This window comes from Equus quagga, chromosome 14, assembly GCF_021613505.1.
Source record: "Equus quagga isolate Etosha38 chromosome 14, UCLA_HA_Equagga_1.0, whole genome shotgun sequence".
Classification (NCBI taxonomy): Eukaryota; Metazoa; Chordata; class Mammalia; order Perissodactyla; family Equidae; genus Equus; species Equus quagga.
In genome coordinates this window covers 59,013,412-59,040,068 of record NC_060280.1, presented here as the reverse complement: position 1 = coordinate 59,040,068, position 26,657 = coordinate 59,013,412, and the positions used below count along the sequence as shown (strand labels likewise).

The 26,657-nt window shown below is 37.0% G+C and overlaps 2 protein-coding genes across 2 annotated transcripts in view; one reads left to right on the top strand and one right to left on the bottom strand.

Annotated features, from left to right (window-relative positions):
- Nucleotides 1-127: 127 nt before the first annotated feature.
- The window catches only part of RDX (radixin), a 65,214-nt gene continuing 38,684 nt past the window's right edge, over nucleotides 128-26,657 (top strand). Inside the window, exons 1-2 of the mRNA XM_046684954.1 lie at nucleotides 128-265; nucleotides 17,861-17,933. Of these exons, the coding sequence (XP_046540910.1) occupies nucleotides 17,922-17,933 (12 nt within the window). The 5' untranslated portion in view covers nucleotides 128-265; nucleotides 17,861-17,921. The remainder of the gene's footprint in view (nucleotides 266-17,860; nucleotides 17,934-26,657) is intronic.
- LOC124251951 (elongation factor 1-alpha 1-like) lies at nucleotides 14,017-15,716 on the bottom strand. The gene has a single exon (XM_046684955.1). It carries the CDS (start codon nucleotides 15,699-15,701, stop codon nucleotides 14,313-14,315), a length of 1,389 nt encoding a protein of 462 aa, XP_046540911.1. The 5' UTR covers nucleotides 15,702-15,716; the 3' UTR covers nucleotides 14,017-14,312.

Below are 26,657 nucleotides of genomic sequence, written 5' to 3'. Positions count from 1 at the left end.
CTCGGGCGCTCAGGCCGCGGCGCGAGGCCGGCCGGCCGGCAGGGGGAGGCGGGGGGCGGGGGGCGCGGGGCAGCCCCGCCTTTCCCCCGAGGAGCCGCCGGGCGGCCATATTGCGGAGCTGTCTGCGGTGGCGGCGGCGCCTCTCTTCTCCCGCGGTCCCGCGCTCGACCACCGCGTCTCTCTCCCCGCCGCAGCCGCGACGCCCGGCGCCCCCGCGCAGCGCCCCAGCCAGCCTCCGGGCGGGAAGGAGCCGCTCGCTCTCGGGGTAAGCAGCCGGCGCCCTCCCTTCCCCCACCGCGCGCTCGCAGGCTCCGCCGGAGACGCTGAGGTGGCGGCGAGGAGTGGCGGGGGCCGCGCTGCCGCTGGCGGCGCCGCCAGGGCCTCGCGCGCCTCCCTTCGCGCCCCGCGGGCCGCGGCGCTGCTGCCACACGGCCCGGCCGGCCAGGCCGCTCCCGGGGAGGGCGCCGCGAGGCCCGGCCTGAGTCGTGGCCGGAACACGCCGTCGCGCGTCTCTCCTCCTCCCGGGCGCGGGGTCCGCCTTCCGCGTCGGCCGCGGACCCCCTGCGGCCTGCGGGACTGTCGGCTTCCCGCCGCCTGGGCGCCGCCCCGGGCTCGGCCTGGCGCGTCCTGTCTGGGTAGTTTGAAATGCAGTTATGAAGCGCGGGGAGCATTACGTTTTGCAGTGTCGGGAGGGAATTCATGAGAACAACTTCTCCCCGGCCTCCCGTTTGAAAGTGAGGGTGTTGAATTACTAGAGAGCGTGCGTTCCGCCCTAGTGGCTAAAGGGATGTTGCACGACGGGGCTTGGGGCGCGGAGCCGCTGCCAGCCGCACCCGCGCAGCGAGGGCCGCCGCTCCGCTCTGCCTGCGGCTGCGGCTGCGGACCTGGCAACTTGCTCCGGCCCTCGAGGCAGCCCGATTGCTGTGTTAGACCCCCTCAGACGAATTGAGCACTTTGCAGTCCCCCCTTCCTTTAAAGAGTTCTAAACTTAATTCCCGGGCTAACTTTGAAACGGGGGGCACTACATTAGTATTTCGGTTTAAATAGAGCACATCACTTCCTATCCAGATATGGATTGATTATTTCCAATATTTGGGGTTTCCCACCCCCCTTAAGGAGTGATTATTAATGAGGTTAGAAATGTGTTAAAAGTCAACTTCATCAAAAATATATTTTAAATACAGTTGAGGTTTTGTAGAAGACGTTTTAATGAGTCCTATGGCGCCAAGACTGGCCTGATGTAAATGTAAAAGCCTGAGATAATAAGAGTTTATTTGATAAACGAGTACTTGGGCATAGACATTGCAATCTATTGTTTACGGAGCATACATTTTTTAGAACACTAAATACCCTTTTATATTTCGAACGGAGCTCTGAATGAACAATTGCCCATTCATTTTGCTGGATAAATAATGGCTTAATCCATTTGCCAAAACAGCATTATTAGATTTGAAAAGAGAGGCTAATATTCAGGATTGCACTTTTTTTGTTTGTTTTCAGGTTTCCATTGCTTTCACCATTGTGCTTTATCTTCCAGAAACTAACAGTTTACCTCAAATGTGGCAAAATATAGAACACTTGTTTTGAAGTTAATAGTATGCTGTCACAAGGATTGTACTGAATTTTGTTTCTTTGCTTAATCTCTTTTTTATATAGGATGGAATTTAATAAACAGTTAATATATTATTAGTAAGGAATGAATAGATGTGCATTGGCATTCTTTACAGTTTTATTTAAATGAGGCAAAATTTGATTATGGCATTTAGAAATGTTAAATTCTTGCCCTTGTGGATTATACATTGTTTTGTTGACTCCTGTATCCCCACGCATGGAAGAGCATGTAGGAGAGGCTCAGAAATTAAATGTAATTAATTTCAGTGTGGGGAAAGTATGTTGAGTCTGTCCTTTGTTTTGGACATTGTTACTGCTTAACTGGAAATTAAATTGATTATTCTTTTTCCTGTGGTGGTAAGAAATGACAGGCTTTGCTGTACTCTCTCTTGCTAACTCTCAGTAGTCTCAGGGAGGGTAACAAGGGTTGTTTCTTTATTGCTTCTCCATTCCCAAGAGCAGAATTGGATTTTCTTATTCATGTTTATCTTTGGCAGGCTGTTGAAATGAAAGTCTTTTATGTATTTTTATCTTAATTTCAATTCTCAATCTTTTAATATAATCCACTATAGATTCTAATAGAATCTGAAATGTTGAATCATGGTGGGAGTTTGTTTTTTCATCAGTTTTTAACTTAATGCTTTTTGACTTCCGTCATTTAAAAATGGCAAATTTTAACCAATATTTTCCAAAGACCAAAGCCTAAAAAAAAATGTGTTCTATTAAGGTTGTGAAGACTGAGCTATGTTGGTGGAGCATACCCACTAGGGTGTAGTTAATATAATCATGCTATTGCTGTAAATCTGGGAGGTCAAGGAAGTCACCTTTTCTTGGATGGCTTGGACCTCCTGCAAACCAAGAGGTAACAGGCACTTCTTTTAGCTACTCTGATATTACCCCTGAGGTACTGGGTTCAGTGGAGCTGGATTGGGTTGCTGTAGACTCCACCCTTACAGGGTTATTTTAACCCTCACCGTGCTCCTGATGGCTAAAGGCCATTGGGGGAACCTCCCTAACTTCCAAAGCCAGTATCTCCTCACCTCTTCAGTGGTAGAAGTGGCCAGCCTGACCCCAGAAAGCTCCTCAGTTTCCAGCCTCTTTCAGAGAAATCCTGCCTTTCCTATTCATTTTAGTTCCTGGTATATTTCTCAATATTAATTTATATTGAACATATATTTTAAATCATTTTTAAAGACAATAAAAGTAATAGATTTTATGACAAAGTTAAACCCAGAAAGATGTAAGGGGAAAAGTAAAAGTCCTTCTCACTCCCTTGAACTCCCCACCTCTTTCCCAGTCCTGTTTTTCATAGGTAATTGCTATTAGCAATTCTTTGTATATAGAAAATGCCAATACTTATGCAAGGATAAACATATACTTTATATACCTTATTTGTGATTTTAAATTCTATAAAAATAAGGTTATTTTGTAACAAACATTGAAAGGGTATTTGATTTATTACTGTGTTACACATTGAGTAATGTTTTTCAGATTTTCATCATTTGAATGAAATCACAATTGAATTTCCTATAATAATTCCTGAAAGTATGTTTATGTACGTGTGCAGATTTTCTTGATTAGTGATTGAAGGTGAAGTTCATTTTTTGTTTTCTTCCTAAAGTATGGTTATATAATTGACAGTGAAAAATGATGTCCTTTAAAAAAGGGTTTATGATTTTGGGTAGTGAAATGTCCATATAATGTGTTTCTTTGTACCTGGGAACTGTTTGGAAAGGAAATATAGTCGGTGTGATTCACTTCTTTATTTCTTCATTCCATTTAATAGTGTACTCTATCTTCAGCTTCCTAGAAGAGAGGGGTACATTTGGGTTAGGAGTTAAGTAGGGGTGTTGTTTTTTTTCTTTGTATAGCCAGTATGTATAGAAATCTTTGCAAATTCACTAATTTAAAATACTTAGTTTTAGAGGCCAGCCAGGTGGCATAGTGATTAATTCACACGCTCTGGTTCAGTGGCCTGGGGTTCATGGGTTTGCATCCCAGGCATGTACCTACACACTGTTCATCGAGCCATGCTGTGGTGGCATCCCACATATAAAATAGAGGAAGGTTGGCACAGATGGTAGCTAAGAGCCATTCTTCCTCACCAAAAAACCCCCACAAAAACAAACCTTAGTTTTGCTAAATAGGTACATGTTATAAATTTGCATATGAGTAAGTTTTGTATTTTTTTCCTGTTGTAATATCAGTTACATTTTAACAATAGAATTTGAAATTAATTTTATTGGGGTTAGTTATATATATAAATAAGTGAACTTTTTTTTTATGTCAAGTGATCTAATGTATATGAATAGAATGCTTGAGAAATGCTGGTTACTTTTCTACATAATTTATGTACATTTGAAATAAGCTATTTTTGAGTTCACATAAAGTTGATTTGTTTGAGAAAGATATTCTCTTTACTGTTAACCGTTTAGAGAGGAGGTCAGCAAACTGGTTTGCAGGCCAAATCAAGCTTGCTTGCCTGTTTTTGTCAATAAAGTTTTATTGGAACACCAAATTGCCCATTCATTTACATATTATGTATGGATGCTTTTGAGCTAAAATGACTCAAGAGTCCATATTTTTTGCAAAACATGAAGTATTTACTGAGTCCATATTTTTTGCAAAACCTGAAGTATTTAGTGTCTGGCCTTTTACAGAAAACGTTTGCCAACCCCTGATTTAGAGAAAAGAAATCCTGTTGAAGGAATGTTTTTGATACAGTATCAAAGAAGGAGGTACTGCATGTTTTTTTCCTCCAGAATTAGGGAATTTATAAAGTTCTGAATTTCAGTATCAGTGTTTGATATAGCTTTGCCTGAGTTGTAGTTAATCTTTATGGGCTTTTAGGACCTTAAATGTTTCTTTTAATTTATTTCTGAAAAGTTGAAGTTAAATAAGACTGGCTGCAGGTGAAATTGTGAAGTGAGCAATCTTCACTTTCCAGTCATTACATTGTTTAAGATGCTTTGGCTGCAATAATAGAAGATTCTCAAACTGGCTTAAATAATGAGAAAATTTATTATCTTACATGATAAAGTCCAGAGGCTCAAGAGTGACTCAGTAATGACATTGAGGACTCATTCTCTTTCCAATTTAGTGCCCTGTAGTTTTCCCCATTAGCTTCATAGTAGGACTGCTTTCCCTTTGCCCCAGTTTGGCTGCAGCAGAACGAGTGTCCCAACTAGACACAGCAGTATCCAAAAGAATGAGAAGGACTATTTCTTTTCCAGAAGCCCCCATCAGATGTCTTCTCAGTCTCTTTGGCCAGGATTGGGGCACATTCCATACCTAACCAGTCACGGGCAAGGGTTATGGAATTGCCCTTTCTTCCAGCTCTGTTCCCATTAGATTATTTTCGTATTCATATGTCAAATGTCTTGGGTTCTTTCTTACCCCCTCCCAAAATCAAGTCCAAGATTGGTCTGTCATATGTAGTCTAGCATGAATATATGAGTTCATATCTTCTTGGGTACCAAATTTATTTAACTTATGGAGTGAAAGGTCTTGAGTCCTGCTAAAATACTTTTTGAGGCAGGGGTTGACAAACTATGGCCCATGAGCTAAATCCAACCTACTGCCTGTTTTTGTAAATAGTTTTATTTGAACATAGGATAGCTCATTTGTTTATGTATTATCTGTGGCTGCTTTTGTGCTGCAACAGCTGGGAAGTTGGAGCAAAGACCATGTGGCCCACAAAACCTAAAAAGTTTACTCACCAGGCCCTTTGCAGAAAAGGTTTGCGGACCCTTGGTAGAAGATATCATTCCTGCATTCAGACATGTTTAATCATATGCCAAATACTCTTTGCATTTGATGAGTAAGATACTGAACAGGTCACCCTCTAATAGGAATCTAGATCTGCCATATTGTATACCATAAAGTGTGTTAAGTGCTCTTATGTGTATAAACTGGAGTTAATATTCAGTGCAACAGTGTTCTAAGCCGAGTCTTCTGTGAGGAGACTTCTGGGTGTCTCTTGCTTCCTACTTTTTTTTTTTTCATTAACTAGTAAGCTTTCAGTAAGTTAACCAGAGTAGGTGTTGTTTGGAACCAAAAATCCCTGCTTAGTACGTGGATTGATGTGGGCACATGAGTACAACAGAGAAGAATCTTAATAAAAGGGAGAATGAGGGCATAGGAAGTCTCAGCCATCGTTAATTGAATCTGGAACCCTTTGGCTTTTATTGAGTGTGTGGGATGGATTAAACTTTGTTAGCCACCATGAGGTATTTGATATTTGATTGATATTTAAGCTGTTCATAGAATCTAGACTTAGAGAAACTGTAAAAACTTAGTTTGGTTACTAAGTAAAGTTGGTGTATATATACGTGAAGAGCTTACTACTTTCATCTAGCCAACAGGCAGTGTGATAATTATAGTTACTAAATGTCAAATTATCCAGCCTTTACATTTAATTTGATTGTCAAATTATTGAGATTACTGAAAGAGTCTTGACTAGAGATGATAAAGGCCTGAATTTGGGAGACCTAGTTGGGAGGAGTTTTTTTTCCTACATTCATGTGTGCTGTCTCTTGTAGCATGTTGCTTATTAGCTCAGTCATTTTTACAACATAAAATTGAAAGGAAAATACTTCCCTTGGCAATAATCAATAGAAAAATTCAAATGAATATTGTATGTAAACTTAATTCACCAACAAAGTTAGCAAACATCTGAGGCTCTACTGTGAGCCAGGCACCATTCCAGTTTCTGAACACGGGGATTGAATATCTCAAAAATTAGAAGCTTCATGATAGAACTGCCATATAGCCTTATTGTCTACATGAGAGAATATTGTGTAGTTATAAAGATATTTAAGAAACATACTGAATTTATTCTGTTTTGAAAATGAGCTACTGTAATATCTGGTGTTTCAGAACATATAAGGTGTAGAATTGTTTGTGAGAAGTCTTCAGGTTAGTTTGAGACTGCTTTTTTCCTGCGTTAGAGGTGACTTACATGAACCTCTTTGTTTTTCCCTTTTTAAACATTTATTATATGAATTTTTGATATTTCCATAAATGTAAAATGAAGAAATTGAACTAGATTTAGCTTTCCTTACCTTTTAGCATTTAAAATTAATCATTGCAAATGGTAACGTATTATTTGTTTTCTACCTACTTTGGGAGCAGTACAGATGTGGTGTTTCTTTTAAATTTACAAAATTCTTTTAAAAGAGAATCTAAGTTCAATATAAAACTTTGTTTTTAATTTTGCAATTCTGCTTTATATTTAAGTTCTAGAAATTTGCATTTTCAGTAACATGTATATATTGCTCAAAAATGTTGAATATTTCATTTCCTTGAAAATGCCTTTGAACAAAAATCAGTTTTTACATAGGCAAGTGCTTAATACCTTAAATAGAACTGCGCATCACTGTTACAGGAAATCCATTTACAGATGTGTTATACCAGTATTAGTGTGCACGGATGTCTTTAGTCTCTTGACCTGAAAACTACAGAGGAGAGAGCTTTAACTTGAAAAGCTCTTGTAATTGTTTAGGATGAGCTTGTCTAGAAAATGTCAGAAAAAGGCAGAATAAGAGCCAAAAGAGCCCAGAAGTAGAATTTGGAAGGACTTCTGACTTTGTTAACTAGCGTTATTACTTTGGGCAAGTCACTTATCTGAATCTTAATTTCCTTTTTAGAAGAATGAGGGATTGTGATACCTATCAAGGGCAGAGGGAGCGAGGGCAGTTATCGTGAAGATTAGATAATGGAGGTGAAGTGGCTGAAGAGTGCACATTCTACAGATACTTTCTACAGGCACTTCCCTGTCCTTGCTTTTGGCTTTAGTTCTTTATTTGCAAAATGGACTAAGAATTCTTGTCCTCTTTGCTTCACTTGGTGAATTGCGTGACATTTTATCTGTAGGTAAAACTGAATTATTATTGCTATTAAATTCAATATTAACACTGAACTAAAAATATAATAAGCATAGTTCTGTATATATTAGAGGTTTTTAGCCTGTGGGTCTGTGAACTTGGATAGGGAAAAAAGTTACATCTTTATTTACACGTTTTCCTCCATTATGAATGTGGGCAGCAATAGCAGTAGCAGAGACTATTTCCGGTAGAAATTGCAGATATTTGCGTAATACATTACTAGTGTTGCAGATATCTCAAAATAGCATTTATACTCAGCATTGCTTAGAAGTTTAATTGTTAGATCCACTGGTGGGTATTGTTATTTAAAGATTAATAAAGAAGTACATATATTATTATATCATAAATTTGTGCTTTTTATATTTTGATAATTGTATTCCAATGTAATTGGTCTTTTATGTATTTTATTTTGTGCATTTATTACTTTTTTAGGAAGCAATTCATAGGCTTCACCAGAGGGGCTCATGCGGGGAAAAAAACGATTAAGAACTTTTTTGTAGATTGATGTTATTATGTTGATTTGACTGCCAGAGTTACCTTATTTAGTTTATACTTCTCCTGGTTACACTGTTTCTCAATCCCTGGTAAATTGGCAGAGGAATTCTTTTGTAATTTTTTGGTCTGTGGAGAGACCACAGTTATGTTCAGAGATTGCTTCTGTGTCTCAAAAGACAGAAAAAAATATACAATTAGGCTTAGGGAAAATAATATCGTAAGAGTAAAATTAGGCAGCCTGGTATAAATTATTGAAGCTTCCGTGTAGGCTCAGTGTGGACTAGACCTAACACCTGTTTTACCACCTGGCAGGTGGGAAGAGTCTGTTGTTGTGCCCTGACTTAATAGAGCTCAAGGTGTTAAGCATGAGGCTGTGCTTTTCCGTTGTATGAAGTAGAGAGGAGGCTGTTTTGGTCACTCTCAAAGTTAAAGAACAAAGAAGGGAATGTTTTATATGAGTGTTTTGTCTCTAAAATGTAGCACCTTGTTTGAGTACGTATTCATACACGTAATTTTCTGGAAATGAGAGATGTGTATGCTGGTAGCGTCTCTTAACACTATTTTCTGGATATGTTGGTATTTTGCTGCCATGATTGCGTTCCTTGCCTCTGGGGTAGTCGGTATGGAAAAGAGGTGTAGGGTAAGACCACTAAGTAATTTAGGAAGAGTGGAGGGGAGGGAGAAAATGTTTTTTCAATGATCGTGTATTATGAGGGTAGAGAGGAGAAGAGTTGATTTCTATTATTTATTTTTGATATACAATGGTTTAAGTGATTATAATAGTTTTTTTAGAGAAGAAAGAAAAGAAGACACTGAAAGTCAAAGTTAGTTTTCAAGATGAATCAGAGATGTAATTCCTGGTCATCTATCCAGGTATCTTGGCTTTTCTTGTGACACTTTATTAAATTGTCGATTCTGCTACTGACAGATGCCAGTTTTAAGAAAAAACATTAATACAATCATAGAAGGACTGGAAATGTGCTATTGAAGTTAAATAATATCATCATATAAATATTTTTCAATAATTATCAACTTGGTTGAACACTTAGGTTTTAATTACATTTATAGACAGCTTAATCCTAAAAAATTTAAGGGACAATTCTTACGTATATCATATTATGTCAGCTAGTAAATTGATACATAAACAATTTAGTGAAATATGTTTTTGAGGTTCTCATCTAATTTTTGAAATGAGGAACTGAACAAAAATAAGACCCTGATTAGCATTAAGTGTTCAGTTCTACATAGCCAAAGATCATTTGTAAGGATACCTGTGTTTCTATCTAGTTACAATGCGTGGCTATTCTGCCTTTTCCCTTATCCTTGTGTAAAAGTTGACACAATTTGTCATAATATACAAAAAACCCTGTAATGGTCCATCATGTTATCACGTAGTTCAACATTACTTTACTTGTGATTTTAATTATTGGCTGTTATAATGATTGCTGAGAATATCTTGGCACAGATTACTTTCTTTTGTATTTTTTCTTTCTCTGGGTATATTCCAGAAGCAGAATTTGCTGATTAGAAAAGCTTGTAGCTTTTGTTATATATTGACAACTCACTTTCTAGAAATACAGAGCCAGTTTATGGTGTGAAAGCAGTATTTATCTACTTGTTTACCAACACAGTCTCCTCAGTACTGGCATGTGTAATTAATAATTATTTTGCTAGTTTAATGAGTATGTAATCAGTAATACCTTAAAGCTGTTTTGATTTGTAGTTTTAATCAGCACAGTGGGGCATTTTTTTTTAATGTAAGATTAGTTTGTAAAGAGTTTCTCATTTAACTATTTACTATGTGGAGTCTGAATGATATCTTTATATATTTAGTTATTTCTTTACTTTCCATAGTAACTTTTTGTTATGGCTGTTGCATGTTTTTCTACTCTGTTGCTTTTGTTTTGATACTTATTTTATTCTACCTATGTAGGAATTTTAAATAAAACATTAATCTGTTTTCATCATAACCTATCTATCTTCCTTAGTCATATTTTTCCTCCAAAGCTAGAATTTTTTTTGTCTCTCTTTTTGAAAAAAGATTAAATTACTTAGATTTTATTAAATGTTACGGTGAAGTTATAGGTCCAACTTCAGTTTGTTTTCTTAGAATTATGATGTTCTTTCTTATTACAAAAGCTCTATATTGTTTTTCTTATTACAAAAGCTCTATATTTTCATTTTAGAAATTTACAGATTCATTCTAATTCCTAGACACTCATTTTGGAGTATAATTATTCTGGTCTTTTCTCTTTGTTCATACTTTTTAGAAAGAAATGTGATAATACTGTATGTATGGTTTTATAACTTGCCTTTTTACGTAGTAGTTTTGTTTTGCCGTGTCATTTAATATTTTTCTCTACCATTTTGATTGGCTGCATTGTGGTCTAGCAGAGCCTACAAGTGTACCATGCATGGTTCACTTAACTGACTTCTCAGTATGACATATACTTTTATAAACAGCACTATAACTAGAATCTTTGTAGTTATAACATTGTATACATTCGTTATTGTTTTCTTCAGGTAAATTTCCGCAAATGAAATTATTTAGCACTTTTTAAATATCAAAAATAGGAAGACAGTTTAGTATATGGGAGAACACTGGACTATAAGTGTCAAAAGATCTCTTAGCCATTTATTACCCCTGTAACTTAGGACAAGTCACTTTTATGCAGTGGACCTTGTTTCTTCAACTGTAAAGTAGTCATAATGTGACCTGTCTTGTTTGTCTCCTCAGTTTTTTGTTAGAAGAAAATTAAATAATGTATAGGAACATACAACTATGAAGTATTCTATAAATATAAGTCATTGTTAAGTAATCAGTTTACTTTCAGTTGGTAAATAAGGATGTAGAGCTTTAGTAAATTCTTCTCAGATAATTTATAATTAACTGAAATAAAACAGGGTGAAGACTAACTTGATTTTTAAGAGAGAACACTGGTCTGAAAATATGTGTTTAGAAGCTTCTTTTAGAAGTCAGCTGTATCCTTATTTGCAAAGGCTTTTTGTTAGGGACCCCCCACCCCCACCCCCCACTTCCCCACAGTTCATATAGATCACTTAGGCTTTTGGAGATTTTAAAAGCTTAGTTAGCTTGCTTAACAACCTGATTTTTGTATATCTTGGCCTATGATATATTAATACTTTTATGTCAGCAGAGCTCTCTTATTAAACCTGAAACTTTAGTATGGATTATTTTGCTTGAAAGGTCCTTTTCTGTAGAGTATAACTTGAAATAACTCTAAGAATTGAAAATATGGGTAAATTAGTTTTTAAAGGAAAAGAAAAAAACTCTGCCTTCATTTAGTTTCAGTATTTGATTAATACGTAACTTCAGAAATTCTATAAACCTGCATACTTGATATTTATTTACCTGCTTAGCTGGCCTCGTGTTTGATACTTTTTCTATAATTTGAGTGCTTTAACTTAGTTTATAGTCTGGCATGTAATTAATGCTCACTTTCTTTCCTTTGATCTTCGTTATTGGTGAGAGGTTGCACAGGAAGGGCACAACAGCCATATGGTTTAATAAATAACACGATCGGTAAATGAGGAAGCTCTCTTGAGTATCTGTTAACTTCTCTAGGGTGTGGCCATAGGTCTGAGATGGTAATGGATGCTAAATCAAGGAGTTAATGTAAAACTTGAGTCTAGGACAATTAAATCCCTAGTGCTCTGGTAGGAGCAAACTTGAAACACCTCTGTAGGGATACATATACAAATCAGGCCTTGCAGGATTCCCACATCGGGGAGTGGGTTAGGACATGAACTTTCTGTCCAGAATTAGAAACTTCATTAAGAAATAAGCCCTAATGAAATGAAAATAGTAGAATAATTTTATAATGACATAAAATAAACATAGGTATAAAAGAAGAATTAAAACGCATTATAAAATAGCATGGCATTATTAAAAAGCATTTTTTAAAAATCCGAAAAGGAATTTCTAGAAATAAAAATAATCACTGAAATTTTAAACTAGTGGAGAGATAAAACATTAAAAACAACTAGAGAGAATTAAGGACTAAAGGCATGTTGCACAGAGAGATAAAGAGTTGGAAAATATGAAAAAGTTGGCATAGATTAAAGAATAAGATATCTGGTATGTATCTAATAAGAATTGTTGAATGGAAAGAGACGATGGCTAATAATTTTACAGAATTTCAGAAAAGTGTGAGTCTTCAGAATAAGGAAGCTTACCAAATCCTGAACAAGATAAATAAAAGTAAATCTGAAGAACACCAAAAAAGAAAATCTTAAAAAGAGGCAGATTACCTCAGAGGAATGAGTTAGATTGACAACAGACTTGTCAGCAGCAGCAGCAGATGCCAGAAGAAAATATCTTCCAAATGCTGAGGGAACACGGTCAATTTAGAATTTTGTGTGCAGCTAAACTATTACTTAATGAAAAAAAGGAAGTATTCACAGGGAAGATACAGCAATTGTAAACTTATACTCAATAACATAGCCTAAAAGCATATAAATAAGAAAGTGGCAGTATACAGGAAGAAATTAACATTGACAATCGTAGTTGGGAAAATTTAATACATTTTTTTCTCAAATTGATTAAGAAGACTAAAATGGGTTAAAATGGGTGATAGTGGAGAGACTGTAAACAAAACATTAAGTACTTGGTCTAGCTTGATCTAATTTATCAAATGCAGAAAAGACATTATTTTCATTTATATCTGGAACATCAAAAAAGAAGCTAAACTGACCAAGTACTAAATAGGAAGTTTTAATGAATTCTTTGGTTATAGTATAATAAACTTAGAAATAAATAATAAAAAGACAGCACTCGGCCCCAGGCCTCTAACCATTCCATTTGAAACCTTAAAAAAATTTCTTAGTAGTGATTAGAAATTGTAACTGGAAATTAAAACAGAGCTAACCATTATGAAAAAACCACGTATAAAAACCTGTGTGGGAAACTACTAAAGTGATGCTTAGGAAAATGGTGTGGTTTCAAATAGAAGGCAAGACAATTTTCTCAAAAACTATGCCCCAGAAAAGGAGATTTATATTTGTGTTCCTAGGAGCTCTCACATTGCGAGATGTTCTCTCTCTTGAGCAGACAAGTGCTGTTTAGGCCAGGCCCGCTGACCTGAAATGCCTTAGTGCAGGTGAGTTTGGAAAGCTCACAGAGCTCATCTGATAAGTGATTTAAATATAAAGAGGTAAAGAAATCTAGAGCAGATATGGTTAAAAAAATCACTTAAAAAAGAATACAGCGGTTACACTGTAGATATTAAAATATATTCCAACAGTACAACTAGGGAAAAAATTCCTAATGTTTTATATAAATGGGTAGTTGTGGCTTGGGATAAAAATTTTAGTGATAGTATAATAGACTAATTCAAAAAGTGCTTGTGTAATCTGAAAAATTTACTGTAATTCAAAAAGTTCTGATATAAAGCCCTCATGTCTCATGTGTGTGAGGAGTTTGAAGAGAACTGTTCTATGAAATATGAGATAAAGCAAACAATGTTCTGAATCAATATTTTATAGGTTTCTTTTTTTTAATTTTTTTTTTTATTAAAGATTTTTATTTTTTCCTTTTTCTCCCCAAAGCCCCCCGGTACATAGTTGTGTATTCTTCGTTGTGGGTTCTTCTAGCTGTGGCATGTGGGATGCCGCCTCAGCGTGGTCTGATGAGCAGTGCCATGTCCGCGCCCAGGATTTGAACCAACGAAACACTGGGCCGCCTGCAGCGGAGCGCTTGAACTTAACCACTCGGCCACGGGGCCAGCCCCTATAGGTTTTTTTTTTTAAGTTTGGCACCTGAGCTAACATCTGTTGCCAATCTTCTTTTTTTTTCCCCTTCTTCTTTTCCCTCGAAGCTCCCCAGTATGTAGTTGTATACTGTGATTGTGGTCCTTCTGGTTGTGGCATGTGGGATGCCACCTCAGCATGGCCTGATGAGTGGTGCCATGTCCGAGCCCAGGATCCGAACCAGTGAAACCCTGGGCCACCAAAGCGGAGCATGCGAACTTAACCACTCGGCATGGCACTGGCCCCAGATCATGTGTTTTTTTTTTTTTCTCATTAAACTTTGTTTTAATGGGTCTCAAAATTCTGTGACAGATTTTTGGTCAAGTTGTTTCCATTAAAAAGTACTGATTTTAAAAACTAATAACTTAAAACTGCCACACAAAAAACCAAATGGTCCACAAAACATTCTCCTTTCCTTCTGAAGGTTTTACGATGCATTCTTATCATTAACCAGTCTTTTACTATTAAACTTAAATGGCCAATTGAGACAAACAGTTCTGAGACCGTTCCACCACTGATTAAGACTGGGGTGGCAGGTATTGGGGATACTATTCATTTAGCCTTCTGAGCCTTCTGGGCAGACTTGGTGACCTTGCCAGCTCCAGCTGCCTTCTTGTCCACTGCTTTGATGACACCCACAGCAACCGTCTGTCTCATGTCACGAACAGCAAAACGGCCCAGAGGAGGATAGTCAGAAAAGCTCTCAACACACATGGGCTTGCCAGGAACCATATCAACGATGGCAGCATCACCAGATTTCAAGAATTTGGGGCCATCTTCCAGCTTCTTTCCAGAACGACGATCAATCTTCTCCTTCAGCTCAGCAAACTTGCAAGCAATGTGAGCTGTGTGACAATCCAGCACAGGTGCATACCCAGCACTGATTTGGCCTGGATGGTTCAGGATAATCACCTGAGCTGTGAAGCCAGCTGCTTCCATTGGTGGATCATTTTTGCTGTCACCAGCCACATTGCCACGGCGAACATCTTTGACGGACATGTTCTTGACATTGAAGCCCACGTTGTCCCCAGGAAGAGCTTCGCTCAAAGCTTCATGATGCATTTCAACAGACTTTACTTCAGTTGTAACATTGACTGGAGCAAAGGTGACCACCATGCCAGGTTTCAAAACACCAGTCTCCACTCGGCCCACAGGGACAGTACCAATACCACCAATTTTGTAGACGTCCTGGAGGGGCAGACGCAAGGGCTTATCAGTTGGACGAGTTGGTGGCAGGATGCAATCCAGAGCTTCAAGCAGCGTAGTTCCACTGGCATTGCCATCTTTATGGGTGACTTTCCATCCCTTGAACCAAGGCATATTAGCACTTGGCTCCAGCATGTTGTCACCATTCCAACCAGAAATTGGCACAAATGCAACTGTGTCTGGGTTGTAGCCAATTTTCTTAATGTAGGTGCTGACTTCCTTAACGATTTCCTCATATCTCTTCTGGCTGTAGGGTGGCTCAGTGGAATCCATTTTGTTAACACCAACAATTAGTTGTTTCACACCCAGTGTGTAAGCCAGAAGGGCATGCTCACGGGTCTGCCCATTCTTGGAGATACCTGCTTCAAATTCACCAACACCAGCAGCGACAATCAGGACAGCACAGTCAGCCTGAGACGTGCCTGTAATCATGTTTTTGATGAAGTCTCTGTGTCCGGGGGCATCAATGATGGTCACATAATACTTGCTGGTCTCGAATTTCCACAGGGAGATATCAATGGTGATACCACGCTCACGTTCAGCTTTCAGTTTATCCAAGACCCAGGCATACTTGAAGGAGCCCTTTCCCATCTCAGCAGCCTCCTTCTCGAATTTCTCGATGGTTCTTTTGTCGATCCCACCGCACTTGTAGATCAGGTGGCCAGTCGTGGTGGACTTGCCCGAATCGACGTGTCCAATGACAACGATGTTGATATGAGTCTTTTCCTTCCCCATTTTGGCTTAGATTTTGCGGTGGTTTTCACGACACCTGTGTTCTGGCGGCAAACCCATTGCGAAAAAGCCAGATCATGTGTTTTTGATATTTAAGTATACTAATAAATAGTCTAAATACATATTTGGTTATTTTACATATTCAAATGATACAAAATTATTTTTAAATATTCTTACTTGCAAAATAGGGGGATGACTTTATATTTGGAGTTGCCTAATACTTAGACATATTTAGTTTATGACCTTAATACACATATTAGAAAAGAAAAAAGATTGGAAATTACTTAGGTAAACTTTCAACTTCAGGGATTAGAAAATGAGCCACAGAGTAAAGCCAACTAGTGAGAAAGAAAAATGATGAGGAAAAGGACAGAAATTAGTAAAAGAGAAAAATAAAAGAAACAGAAGATCAACAAAACTGAAAGCTGGCTTTTAGACCAATAAGCTAAGCAAACTTCCGGCAAGATTAATCAAGCAAAAGTGAAAGCAAAAATTAACAGCATTAGGAATGAAAAGAGGATTATAACTGCAGATGTAGTAGAGATATAAAAAAATCATGAGAGAATAATACTATGACTGACTTTCTAGAAATATGTCACCAAGACTCGTAGAAAAGCAGACTTGGCTCTGGAGTAGGGACTTAAGAGTTTTGACCATGTTATGTTTGAGATAATTTTTAGATATTGAGCAGGTCAAGTTAGCCAAGCAAGTTCTGGAGGCACAGATTTGGGCGTTACTGGCTTATAAATGATGTGAAAAGCAGGTCGATTTGGAGGCTCTTAAGACCTGAGATGATATGGGTCTGAACTAAGACCATACTAGTGGGATGAAAAGAGAATACAGAATTATAAGATAGGATGGAAGTACATTTGGGTTCATGAAAGTAGATGACTGCGGGAAGGGAATGTTGGTCTCTCATTTCCTAGATAATTGTTAAGGAAATAAGAGGAAATGAGGAGTTTAATACTTATCAACTGAATTTCATAGCTCAGTGTATGAGATAAAAAATATCTCAGGAGGAAGTTCCTTCTATAGAAAGTTTTATTGGCGTGTGATTGAATAAAATTTAGGGAAGTGGACTTACTTCGATGCTTCATTTTTATTTTGATTTGGAGAATTTTCAATTTTGTTGATTATAGCATCTTAAAAAACAATTGATAATGTAGTATTAAATGTAAAACATTGTATTAATTTAGTTGACGCTAGTATAGTGAATAAGGTTTCTTGGCAGAGATATTACCAATGTAAGCTGATTTTAAAGTAATAATTTATCTAATACGCTTCCCGCTATAGATTTTCAGATTGGAATGATAATCACTTTTTCAGGACAACTAATAATGATTAAGAATGTTAGATATTTTGGTTAGGTTTGTAAGAGGAAAAACCAATTTTGTTAGATGTTTGTAAGAACATTTACCCAAAGACAGCATGACGGTTTTCCTAGATTAGGATTCCCTTCAGTTGCTTTTGGGGGAGAAGATACAATTTAACGTTGGTCTTGAGGACAATTCTAAGTTTCAGTTAAGGCAACTAGCCTGCTACTAAGTAGCTTGCAGCTTGCTAGTGAGGAGACTATGGCCGTTTTATACACCTTAGGTGAATAAGCTACTTTTTACATGTTTTTCTCTACTTGGATTTTTAAGCTCTCCAGAAGAAAAAATAATTTTCTTTAAAAAGTTATCTTTTTATAGTTTACATTAATCAGAATTTCCTTTTGTCTTTGGCAGTTCAGAAAAAAGGTTGGAAAGCGTTCTTGAGTTTCTCTCTTTAGAATCTGAATCCATCTCTCTTCACTGTTACTTTCCTTCTGTCTACTCCATGCTGATGTAAGGGTGAACCTGACTCAGAGACAGCATTTGAGCCCTGAGCAATCTTGTTTCTTTGCTATGTGCTGTCACTAATTAAATTAAAACTTGTAGTTAGTGATCAGTATGTTTATATTGTGTGACTTGAGATGTGTGCTGTTTTAAGTCACATCTGTGAATGTTTTTAGAGAATGTGAAATGATAGTAGAAGACATTGGAAATTAAAATGAGAGCTCTGTTACTTTAAACTCATTTTAAAATGTTTTAATATTTATTTTATCCTATATAAATCATGTTAAAATAAAAGCATTATATAAAAATAGAATAGGTCAATTATGCTTTCTTTTTCTTTAACAGAAAGTGACAACAGGATTCATAAAAGTGAAGAATTTTTAAAGGTGACACAAAGAGAAGGAAAATGCCGAAACCAGTAAGTGTATTTTATTTTTGCCACTATTTACTTAATAAAATGTCAATAGTATTGAGTTCTTTTTGGAGCAAGGCAAAGTGCTATGGTAGAGCTTTTGGGAAGAAAAAGGCGTTGCTATTACTGTTACTTGTTTTCGATTAACATGTCTAGAGCACAGTGTTGTGGGCCAGTGAAGAAGAGGTGTAGGTCACATTCTGGTTAAGATTAAAATTCATGGGTTCTGGGATCAAACTGTGTTAGTTCTTATCCTGGCCCTGCCACTTAATTTGAGTGACTTTTGTTAGATTAGTGCTGTCTCTTCAATTCTTAATTTCCTCATATATGAAATGGACATATAATTAGTTACTTACTTAAGGGAGTATGGTGAGAATTAGAAGATCTTGGTACACATTCAGTGCTCACTAAGTGGTAACTTATTGTTAAATAGGAAGAATTAACGAGAAGTTGGAAGGATCCGTGCATTATTAATGTTCTCATAATTGTAGCTTTGGTGCTAGTGATACCGATGCTGATGTTGTATAGTCTTAGATTTTTTGTTTAAGGGTACATGTGTGATCATTTTGCTTAGTTTTATAATTATATAGTTCTTGACTAAGGTTTATTCCTTTTGTCTTAGGATAAATATTCTTCATCTAACAAAACTAGGGTGTTTTTTCAATAATGTTTCTTTTGGCCAATTATCTTTTTAAGAAAATCATTGGTTATAGTTATTGGAATTTTCTGGTATGGATATCACTTTGGAATTTAAAGACTCAGCAAGTAACAAGGTGTGCATGGTTGGAGGGAGAGAAGAATAAAAAGAAATGAAAGGCATAAACATCAGAAAGGAAGAAGTAAATTTTTCTGTTTGTAGGTGACATGATTGTTTATGTAGAAAATCCTCAGGAATCTACAAAACAACTACCAGGACTAATAACTGAATTTAGTAAGATTGTTGAACACAAAGTTGTATTTGTAAAAATCAGTTGTCTTCCAAATATACTAGCAGCAAAATTTGAAAAAGGACGTAAAAAAAATTTCATTCATAACAGCATTAAAGACATAAAATTCTTAGGAATAAATTTACAGAACCTGCACAAGAGCTCTACACTGAAAACTTGTGAGAAATTAAAGACTGAAATATACAGAAAAATATACATTGTTCATAGATATATGTAGAAAATATTAAGATGTCAGTTCTCCCAAGACATAATGGTGGATTGAATGCAATTCCAGTCAGCTAAGTCCCAGCAGGCTGCTTTGGCTAACGAACAAAGTTAGAAAACCTTCACTCCTGGATTTCAAGACTTACTCACAAGCTATGAAAATGAGACAGTGTGGGGGCTGGCCCTGTGGCATAGGGGTTAAGTTTGGTGTGCTCCACTTCACAGCTTCAGATCCCAGGCGCAGGCCTGCCCCTCTTCTCAGCCATGCTGTGGCAGCAACCCACATATAAAGTAGAGGAACCTTGGTACAGATGTTAGCTCAGGGCTAATCTTCCTCAGCGGAGAAAAGAAGACAATGTGGTATTGGTGAAAAGATAGATAATAGGATCAGTGGAATAAAAATACACCTACACACTTATCTTCATTAGAATTTCAACAGAGGTATTACACAGTTCAATGGGGAAATTAAATTCTTTCCAACAAATGATGTTGGAACAGTTATCCATATGGAAAAACTTGAACATTGACCCTTATATTGCAATTTATCCAAAAAATTAACTCCAAAAGGATCATAGCCCTAAATACAAAAGCCCAAACTATAAAACTGCTAGAAGAAAAGATAAAACATTTTTACAACTTTAGGATAGGCAAACTTTCTTAGGTAATACAGAAAGTTTGGTCTAAGAAGAAAAATTGGATTTCATCAAAATTAAAAACTTTTGCTTGGGCCAGCCCCAGTGGCCTAGTGATTAAGTTCGGTGTGCTCTGCTTTGGTGGCCTGGGCCTGGTTCCCAGGTGCAGACCTTTTTTGTATGTGGCCATGCTCTGATAGCGGCTCACATACAAAAAAGAGCAAGATTGGCAACAGATGTTAGCTTAGGGTGAATCTTCCTCAGCAAAAACCAACCAACCAAACAAAAACTTTTTCTGTTTGAAAGAGAGCAATAAGAAAATGAAAAGGCAAGACAGAATGGGAGAAAATAATTGAGATATAAAGTTCTTTTAGAACTCACTAAGACAGCCTAGTCCTTAAAAAATGGGCAAAAACTTTGAACAGATGCTTCACAAAAGAACGCACATTAATAGCCAACAACCACATGAAAAGATCCTTAGTGTTGGGGTCTGCCCTGTGGCGTACTGGTTAAGTTCACCCACTCTGCTTTGGTGGCCCCAGGGTTCACCGGTTTGGTCCCAGGCATGGACCTAAGCACTGCTTATCAAGCCATGCTGTGGTAGGCGTCCCACATATAAAATAGAGAAAGATGGGATGAATCTTCCTCAGCAAAAACAGGAGGATTGGCCGTGGATGTTAGCTTAGGGCTAATCTTCCTCAAAAAAAAAAAAAAGATCCTCAGTGTCTTTAGTTAGCAGGGAAACATGAATTAAAACTACAGGGAGACACCACTTTATACTCACTAGAAGGGCTTAAAATAAAGACTGATATGGGGGCTGGCCCCGTGGCCGAGTGGTTAAGTTCGCGCACTCCGCTGCAGGCGGCCCAGTGTTTCGTTGGTTCGAATCCTGGGCGCGGACATGGCACTGCTCATCAGACCACGCTGAGGCGGCGTCCCGCATGCCACAGCTGGAAGAACCCACAACAAAGAATACACAACTATGTACCGGGGGGCTTTGGGGAGAAAAAGGAAAAAATAAAATCTTTAAAAAAATAAAAAATAAAAAAAAAATAAAGACTGATAATATCAAGTTTTGGTAAGGATGTGGATCAGCTGTAACGAATATATTTCTGGGAGGAATGTAAAAGTTTACAAATGCTTTGTAAGCTATTAGTATAATTGAGTGGAGAACACTTATTATTCCTTGGAGTAAGGATTCAAAATTGTATATACAGTTTGATATAAATTATGTGGTGTTAATGCAAAAAATTCTGGAAGAAAAGATTTTAAGATATTAATAGTGTTAGATTTTTTTTCCTTTAAACTTTTAAGGTGAGAGTATAATTAGCCACCTCCAAACTCCTACAAAATAAAAAAGAGAAAGTCTAATTTTTCAAAACACAAAGCTTAGAGAAATTTCATTTGATCTCCATGTTTTACACTGATTGTGTTGGCCCCATTTTATACTTAGTAGATGTGTAATCTTGGTCAAGTCACAACTTCTATAGACTTTTTTTTTACTTGTAAAATAAAGTTGATTTAATAAGTGCTTTGATTACCTCAGAGAATTACTATTAGGATCAAATGAAAAGGCGTTAAAAGTTGCCTTATAGTGCTTTTTTGTTAAACATACTTGTAAGTAATATTTGTATTTTTCATAATGTTATTTATGTTAACATCTAATAGAGTTATTCTTGTTATATTTAAATGAGTTAATAGCTTAAAATGTTTTCAGTTTTAATTTCTAATGTGGTAACGTTGATAGACACCCCACATAAACAAAAGCTTTTTGGGATGCTTAATAATTTTTAAGACTGTAAATAGATCCTGAGACCAAAAAGTTTGAGAACTTCTGGCCTAGGCCATTATTACTGTCTCTATAAAGGTGAGTTATTGCAATGTCTGAGCTCCAGCCAGCAGAAATGGAAGAAACAGCATGGGGAGGCAGGCTCACTACTTTATGCCTAGGCGCTGAAGTGGCCTCTGTCTTTTCTGCTCATGTTCTGTTGGTGAGAGCTTAGTCATATAGCCGTACCTAATTGCAAGAGATACTGAGAAATGTTCTGTGGCTCAGTAGTCATATGTCCAGCTATAATTCTATAAAATTTTGGCCGTCAAACAATAAGCAGTCTCTGCCACAATCATATGGTTAGTTTAAAGGAGAAAAATCATGTGATAAATTCAGAAAGATCAGTTACTAGAATTGAACAACTATTCATGATTTGAAAAATAAAAACCAACACCTCTTAAGCTAGGTATAGAGGAAAACCTACAGCAAAAGCTGTTCTTAATGTGTTAACAGTGGAAACCTTTCTTTAAAAAAATCATAAACAAAAGATACTATCACTGCTCTGTTCAGCATTGAACAGGGAAATCTGCACAGGAAAGGAAGTCGAAGCTCAAGGACTGTAAAGGAAGAAACACTATTTGAAGATGTTAAGATTCTTTGTTTATATCAATGGTTGGCAAATTATGGCCTATATGCCAAATCCAGCCCACCACCTGTTTTTGTACAGTCTGCAAGCTAAGAGTGGTTTTTACATTTTCAGTGGTTGAAAAAAATTTAAAAGAATATTTCACATGTGAGAATTGTGTGAATACAAATTGCAGTGCCTATAAAGTTTTATTGGAATACAGTATGCTCATCGTTCATTATCTGTAACTGCTTTGTTGCCATAGTATCATTGTTGAGTAGATGCAACAGACTGTATGATCTGCAAAGGCTAAAATTGTTACTGTTTGGCCCTTTACAGAAAAAGTTTGCTAATCTCTGGTTTATATAAACACAAAGATTGGCAGGCTCATTATAACAGTTGGCAAGGGAACTGATAAAAGGATCAGTATAAAAATTAATTGCATTTCTACCAGAAGCAAAACCAGGAAAAATTTTGGAAAACTATTTTATTAGGTTCAAAATCCTGTATTTGATACCCTTTCAGTTAGATGAGTTTTTAGTATTTGAAATTTTTGGGATTGTAGAAAGATGAATATGCTGTATATTATGTGCATATGTCATTATATAGTGAAACTTTAATCAAGATCTGTTGCATCACCTCAGAAACATAATTCTATAAGCTGAATGTTCATTTGAAGTAGGATAAGTTAATTCACCAGATAATCTCACATCACTTCATGTCGAATTTTTGCTAGAAATTGCTAAACTTCAGTTTTCAGTGCTTTTAGGATGTTAAGGGATTATGGACCTATATTTATAAGAGCTGCAAAACCATAATGATCTAAGGGAAAGATATCTAACAAATGATCAATATGATTTTTATGGAGAAAATTGTAAACACTTTTTTGGAAGATATTAAAGAAGACCTAAGTTAGTGCACAGAGCTGTAGTCATGGCTAGGGAGAGTCAATATTGAAAAGTTGTCGTTTCTTACCCTAAGAGACTAAGTTTAGTGTAGTTCCAGTTTAAATCATAATTGTGGTATTTTGATAAGTTTGCAACTTTGTATGAGCCAAGAGCAAGAACAAAGAGCCAAGAATAGTCAAAACAGTCCTGAAGATAATGAGAGGAGACTTGCCCTGCCAGATATCAAGACTTATGTAAAGTGTAACTGTAATTAAGATGGTATGGTATTGGCAGAATAGTTAAATTGACCAATGCAACAGAATAGAGAGCACAAAATCAGACTCATACCTATTGACATTTGATTTGTGACAGAGTAGTCTTTCAAGAGCAAATTAACTAATAATATAGATCATTTTGAAATTTTAAATCTCCATATCATTATCCTTATGGGGATTAAAAAATGAAATTGGACCTCTACCTCAAATCATTAGCAAAAATCACTCAAGACAAATTATGAAAAATAAAACTTGCTAGGAAATATAAGACTATCTGTATGACTCCATAGTAGGGAGGGATTTGTTAAGGATGGCAAAAAATGCTACTTGTATGTAAAACATTAATAAATTCAACATTAAGATTAAGAATGTGTTTACCGTAAAGGGCACTTCATGAAGTAAATGATAGGCTGCAAACTGGGAGAAGATTTTTTTGTAACACAAATAACTGACAAAGGATTAATGTCTAGAATATGCTCCAACATAGGAGTAAGAAAAAGACACCCCAATAGAAAAATAAGCTATAGGCATGAAAAAGGATTTCAAAGATAAGGAGACTGAATGGTCAATAAACATCGTTTTCTGTTGCTCCATAACAAATTTAGTACCTTAAAACAACATCCGTCTATTATCTCACAGTTTTATAGGTTAGAAATATAGAATGATGTATCTGGGTTCTCTGCTCAGGCTCTCAACGCAGAATTCATTTCCTTGCGAAATGATCCATCCTTCTTTACTGGAGAATGAAGTCTCTGGTGTTCTTGCTAGCTGTTGGCGAGGGCTCACTCTTAGCTGCTTTAGGCTGATGTCAGGTCCTTGCCCCATAGCCCCTCCATTTTAGAAATGGAGAACCTCTTTTGTGTCAAATTTGTCTCGCACTTTCAATCTCTCTGACTTCTGCAACCAGTCAAGAAAATGCTTTGATTTTAAAAGACTCATGATTAGCTTAGGCCCACCCACACAATCTTTTTAAGATCAACTGATTAGTAACCTTAAGTATGGCTGCAAAATCCCTTTTGTCATGTAGCATAGCATAATCATGAGAGTAATACCAGAGGGTGGAGATGATGGGTTGGGGGGACTGTCTCAGAGTTCTGCCTACCTCACATACAAAAATGTTCTCAGCCTCATTAGGAATCAGGGATTTGCACATCAAGACCATATTGAGATATTGTTTTATATCCAGTAGATTGTCAAACATTAAAAAATCTGATAATACCAACCCTTGGTAAAAATATAGATCAGCAGGAATTCTTACGTACTATTGATGGGAGTGTAAGTTCAATCATGTTGGAAGACAATTCAGCATTACATGGTAAAGTTGAAGGAATGATACTTTATTCCTTCGGAATTCTTCTGAGTATATACTTGTAGAGAAACTCAGACACATGCACTAGGAGTCATTTACAAGAATGTTCATAGCAGTATTCTTCTTAATAGCCAGACAGTTGGAAACATTTAATGTCCATTATTAGGTAAATACGTGATTGTTTAGTCACATGTAGATATTATATGGCAGCAATTACAACTACAGTCATGCATCACTTAACCATGTCCTGAGAAGTGTGTCGTCGGGTGATCTTGTCCTTGTGCGAACATCATAGATGGTATAGCCTACAACACATTTAGGCTATGTGGTACTAATCTTAATGGGACCACAGTGGTATATGCGGTCCCTCGTTGATTGAAACGTCATCATGCAGCACATGACTATACACACAAAAATGTGAGTGGATCTTAGAAATATAATTGTGAATAAACAAACTACAGTGTAGTGCAATTTCTGTTTAAACTTTTTGTTGAAATAGAATATACGTATCCAAAAGACTACATCATTAGTGAGTAGTTGATGAATTTTCAGAAAATAAATATACTGATGTAACCATTGCCCACATCGAGAAAGAGCACTTTTTTGGTAAGTACTATAAAATTTTAATACAGCTAACAATCAAGAAAAATTAAATATTTTACATATAGATACCTACATTTGTGGTAGAACTATTCTTTTTTAAAAAAACAAGATAGTGACAAACACAAAATTCAGGTTATTGCTTACCTGTGGAGGATTGGGGACAGAGAAATTCAAAAAGAAGAAATACACTGATATATGCAACATTATTTGTTATTTCTAGTTATTAAGTTGGATAGTAGATTTATGGGTAAAGAAAAACTTTTTCTTTGCTCAGAAAATTTCTCACACAGAATGTGTGGATTTTCCACGCAAAGCAGTTCTCCAGTTCTGTGCGGACACCAATTGTGTGTCCTGCAATTTAATTCATTCTGACACCAACTACCTGGAGTTGGTACAGACCCCACAGGTTAAGGGCTCAGTTCCACAAGACTGCCCCCCACTTTAGGTGCCACTCACAAGTAGTGGGTCCCCAGGTTACCCATACATCTGTCTAACTTGGCTACAAACTGAGGATTCCCTTCATCCCCTCCTCAGACTCTATAATTTGCTATAAACAGATCACCAAACTCAAGGAAACACTTTACTTACTATTCCCACTTAATATAAAGGATCTTATTAAGGGTACAAATCAAGGATACAGATGAAGAGGAGGCACATAGGAAGAGTCCAGAAGGGTCCTGAGCAAAGGAGCTTTTGTCCTTGTAGAGTTTGAGGTGCACCATCCTCTGCATGTGGATGCATTCACCAACTTAGAAGTTCTCTGAACCCTTTTGTGTAGGGTTTTTATGAATGTTCCATTACGTAGGCATGATTGATTAAATCATTGGTGATTGGTAATTAACTGAATTCCCATCCTCTCTCCTCTTCCTGGAGGTTGGTGTGGGTGGCTCTAATCGTGTAGTTTGTTCCTCTGGTTACCAGCCCCCATTCTGGAGTTATGTCGGGGCCCATCCAGAGTTACCTCATTAGCATAAACTCACCTGTGGTTGAAAGGAGCTTATTATTAATAACAGAAGACACTCCTCTCACATCTATCATTCAGGAAACTCCAAGGGTTTTAGAAACTCTGCTAGGAACCAAGATGAAGATCAAATACGTATTATTGTATCCCAGGAGGTTTCATTTTATTATGCTTCATTGTTTACGTATGTTACATGTATTGTTTAATGTGTATCAGTATTTCCTAACAGATAACTGTTTTAAAGAAAGATCTGAAAGATTTATTTGACTAGAGAAGTATTTCAGATAAAAGCTACATGTGCAGGGGCCAGTTAAGTTCATGTGCTCCACTTTGGCAGCCTGAGGTTCACTGGTTGGGATCCTTGGTGTGGACCTACTCACTGCTTATCAAGCCATGCTGTGGCAGGCGTCCCACATATAGTAGAGGAAGATGGGCACAGGTGTTAGCTCAGGGCCAGTCTTCCTCAGCAAAAAGAAGAGGATTGGTGGTGGATGTTAGCTCAGGGTTGATCCCCGC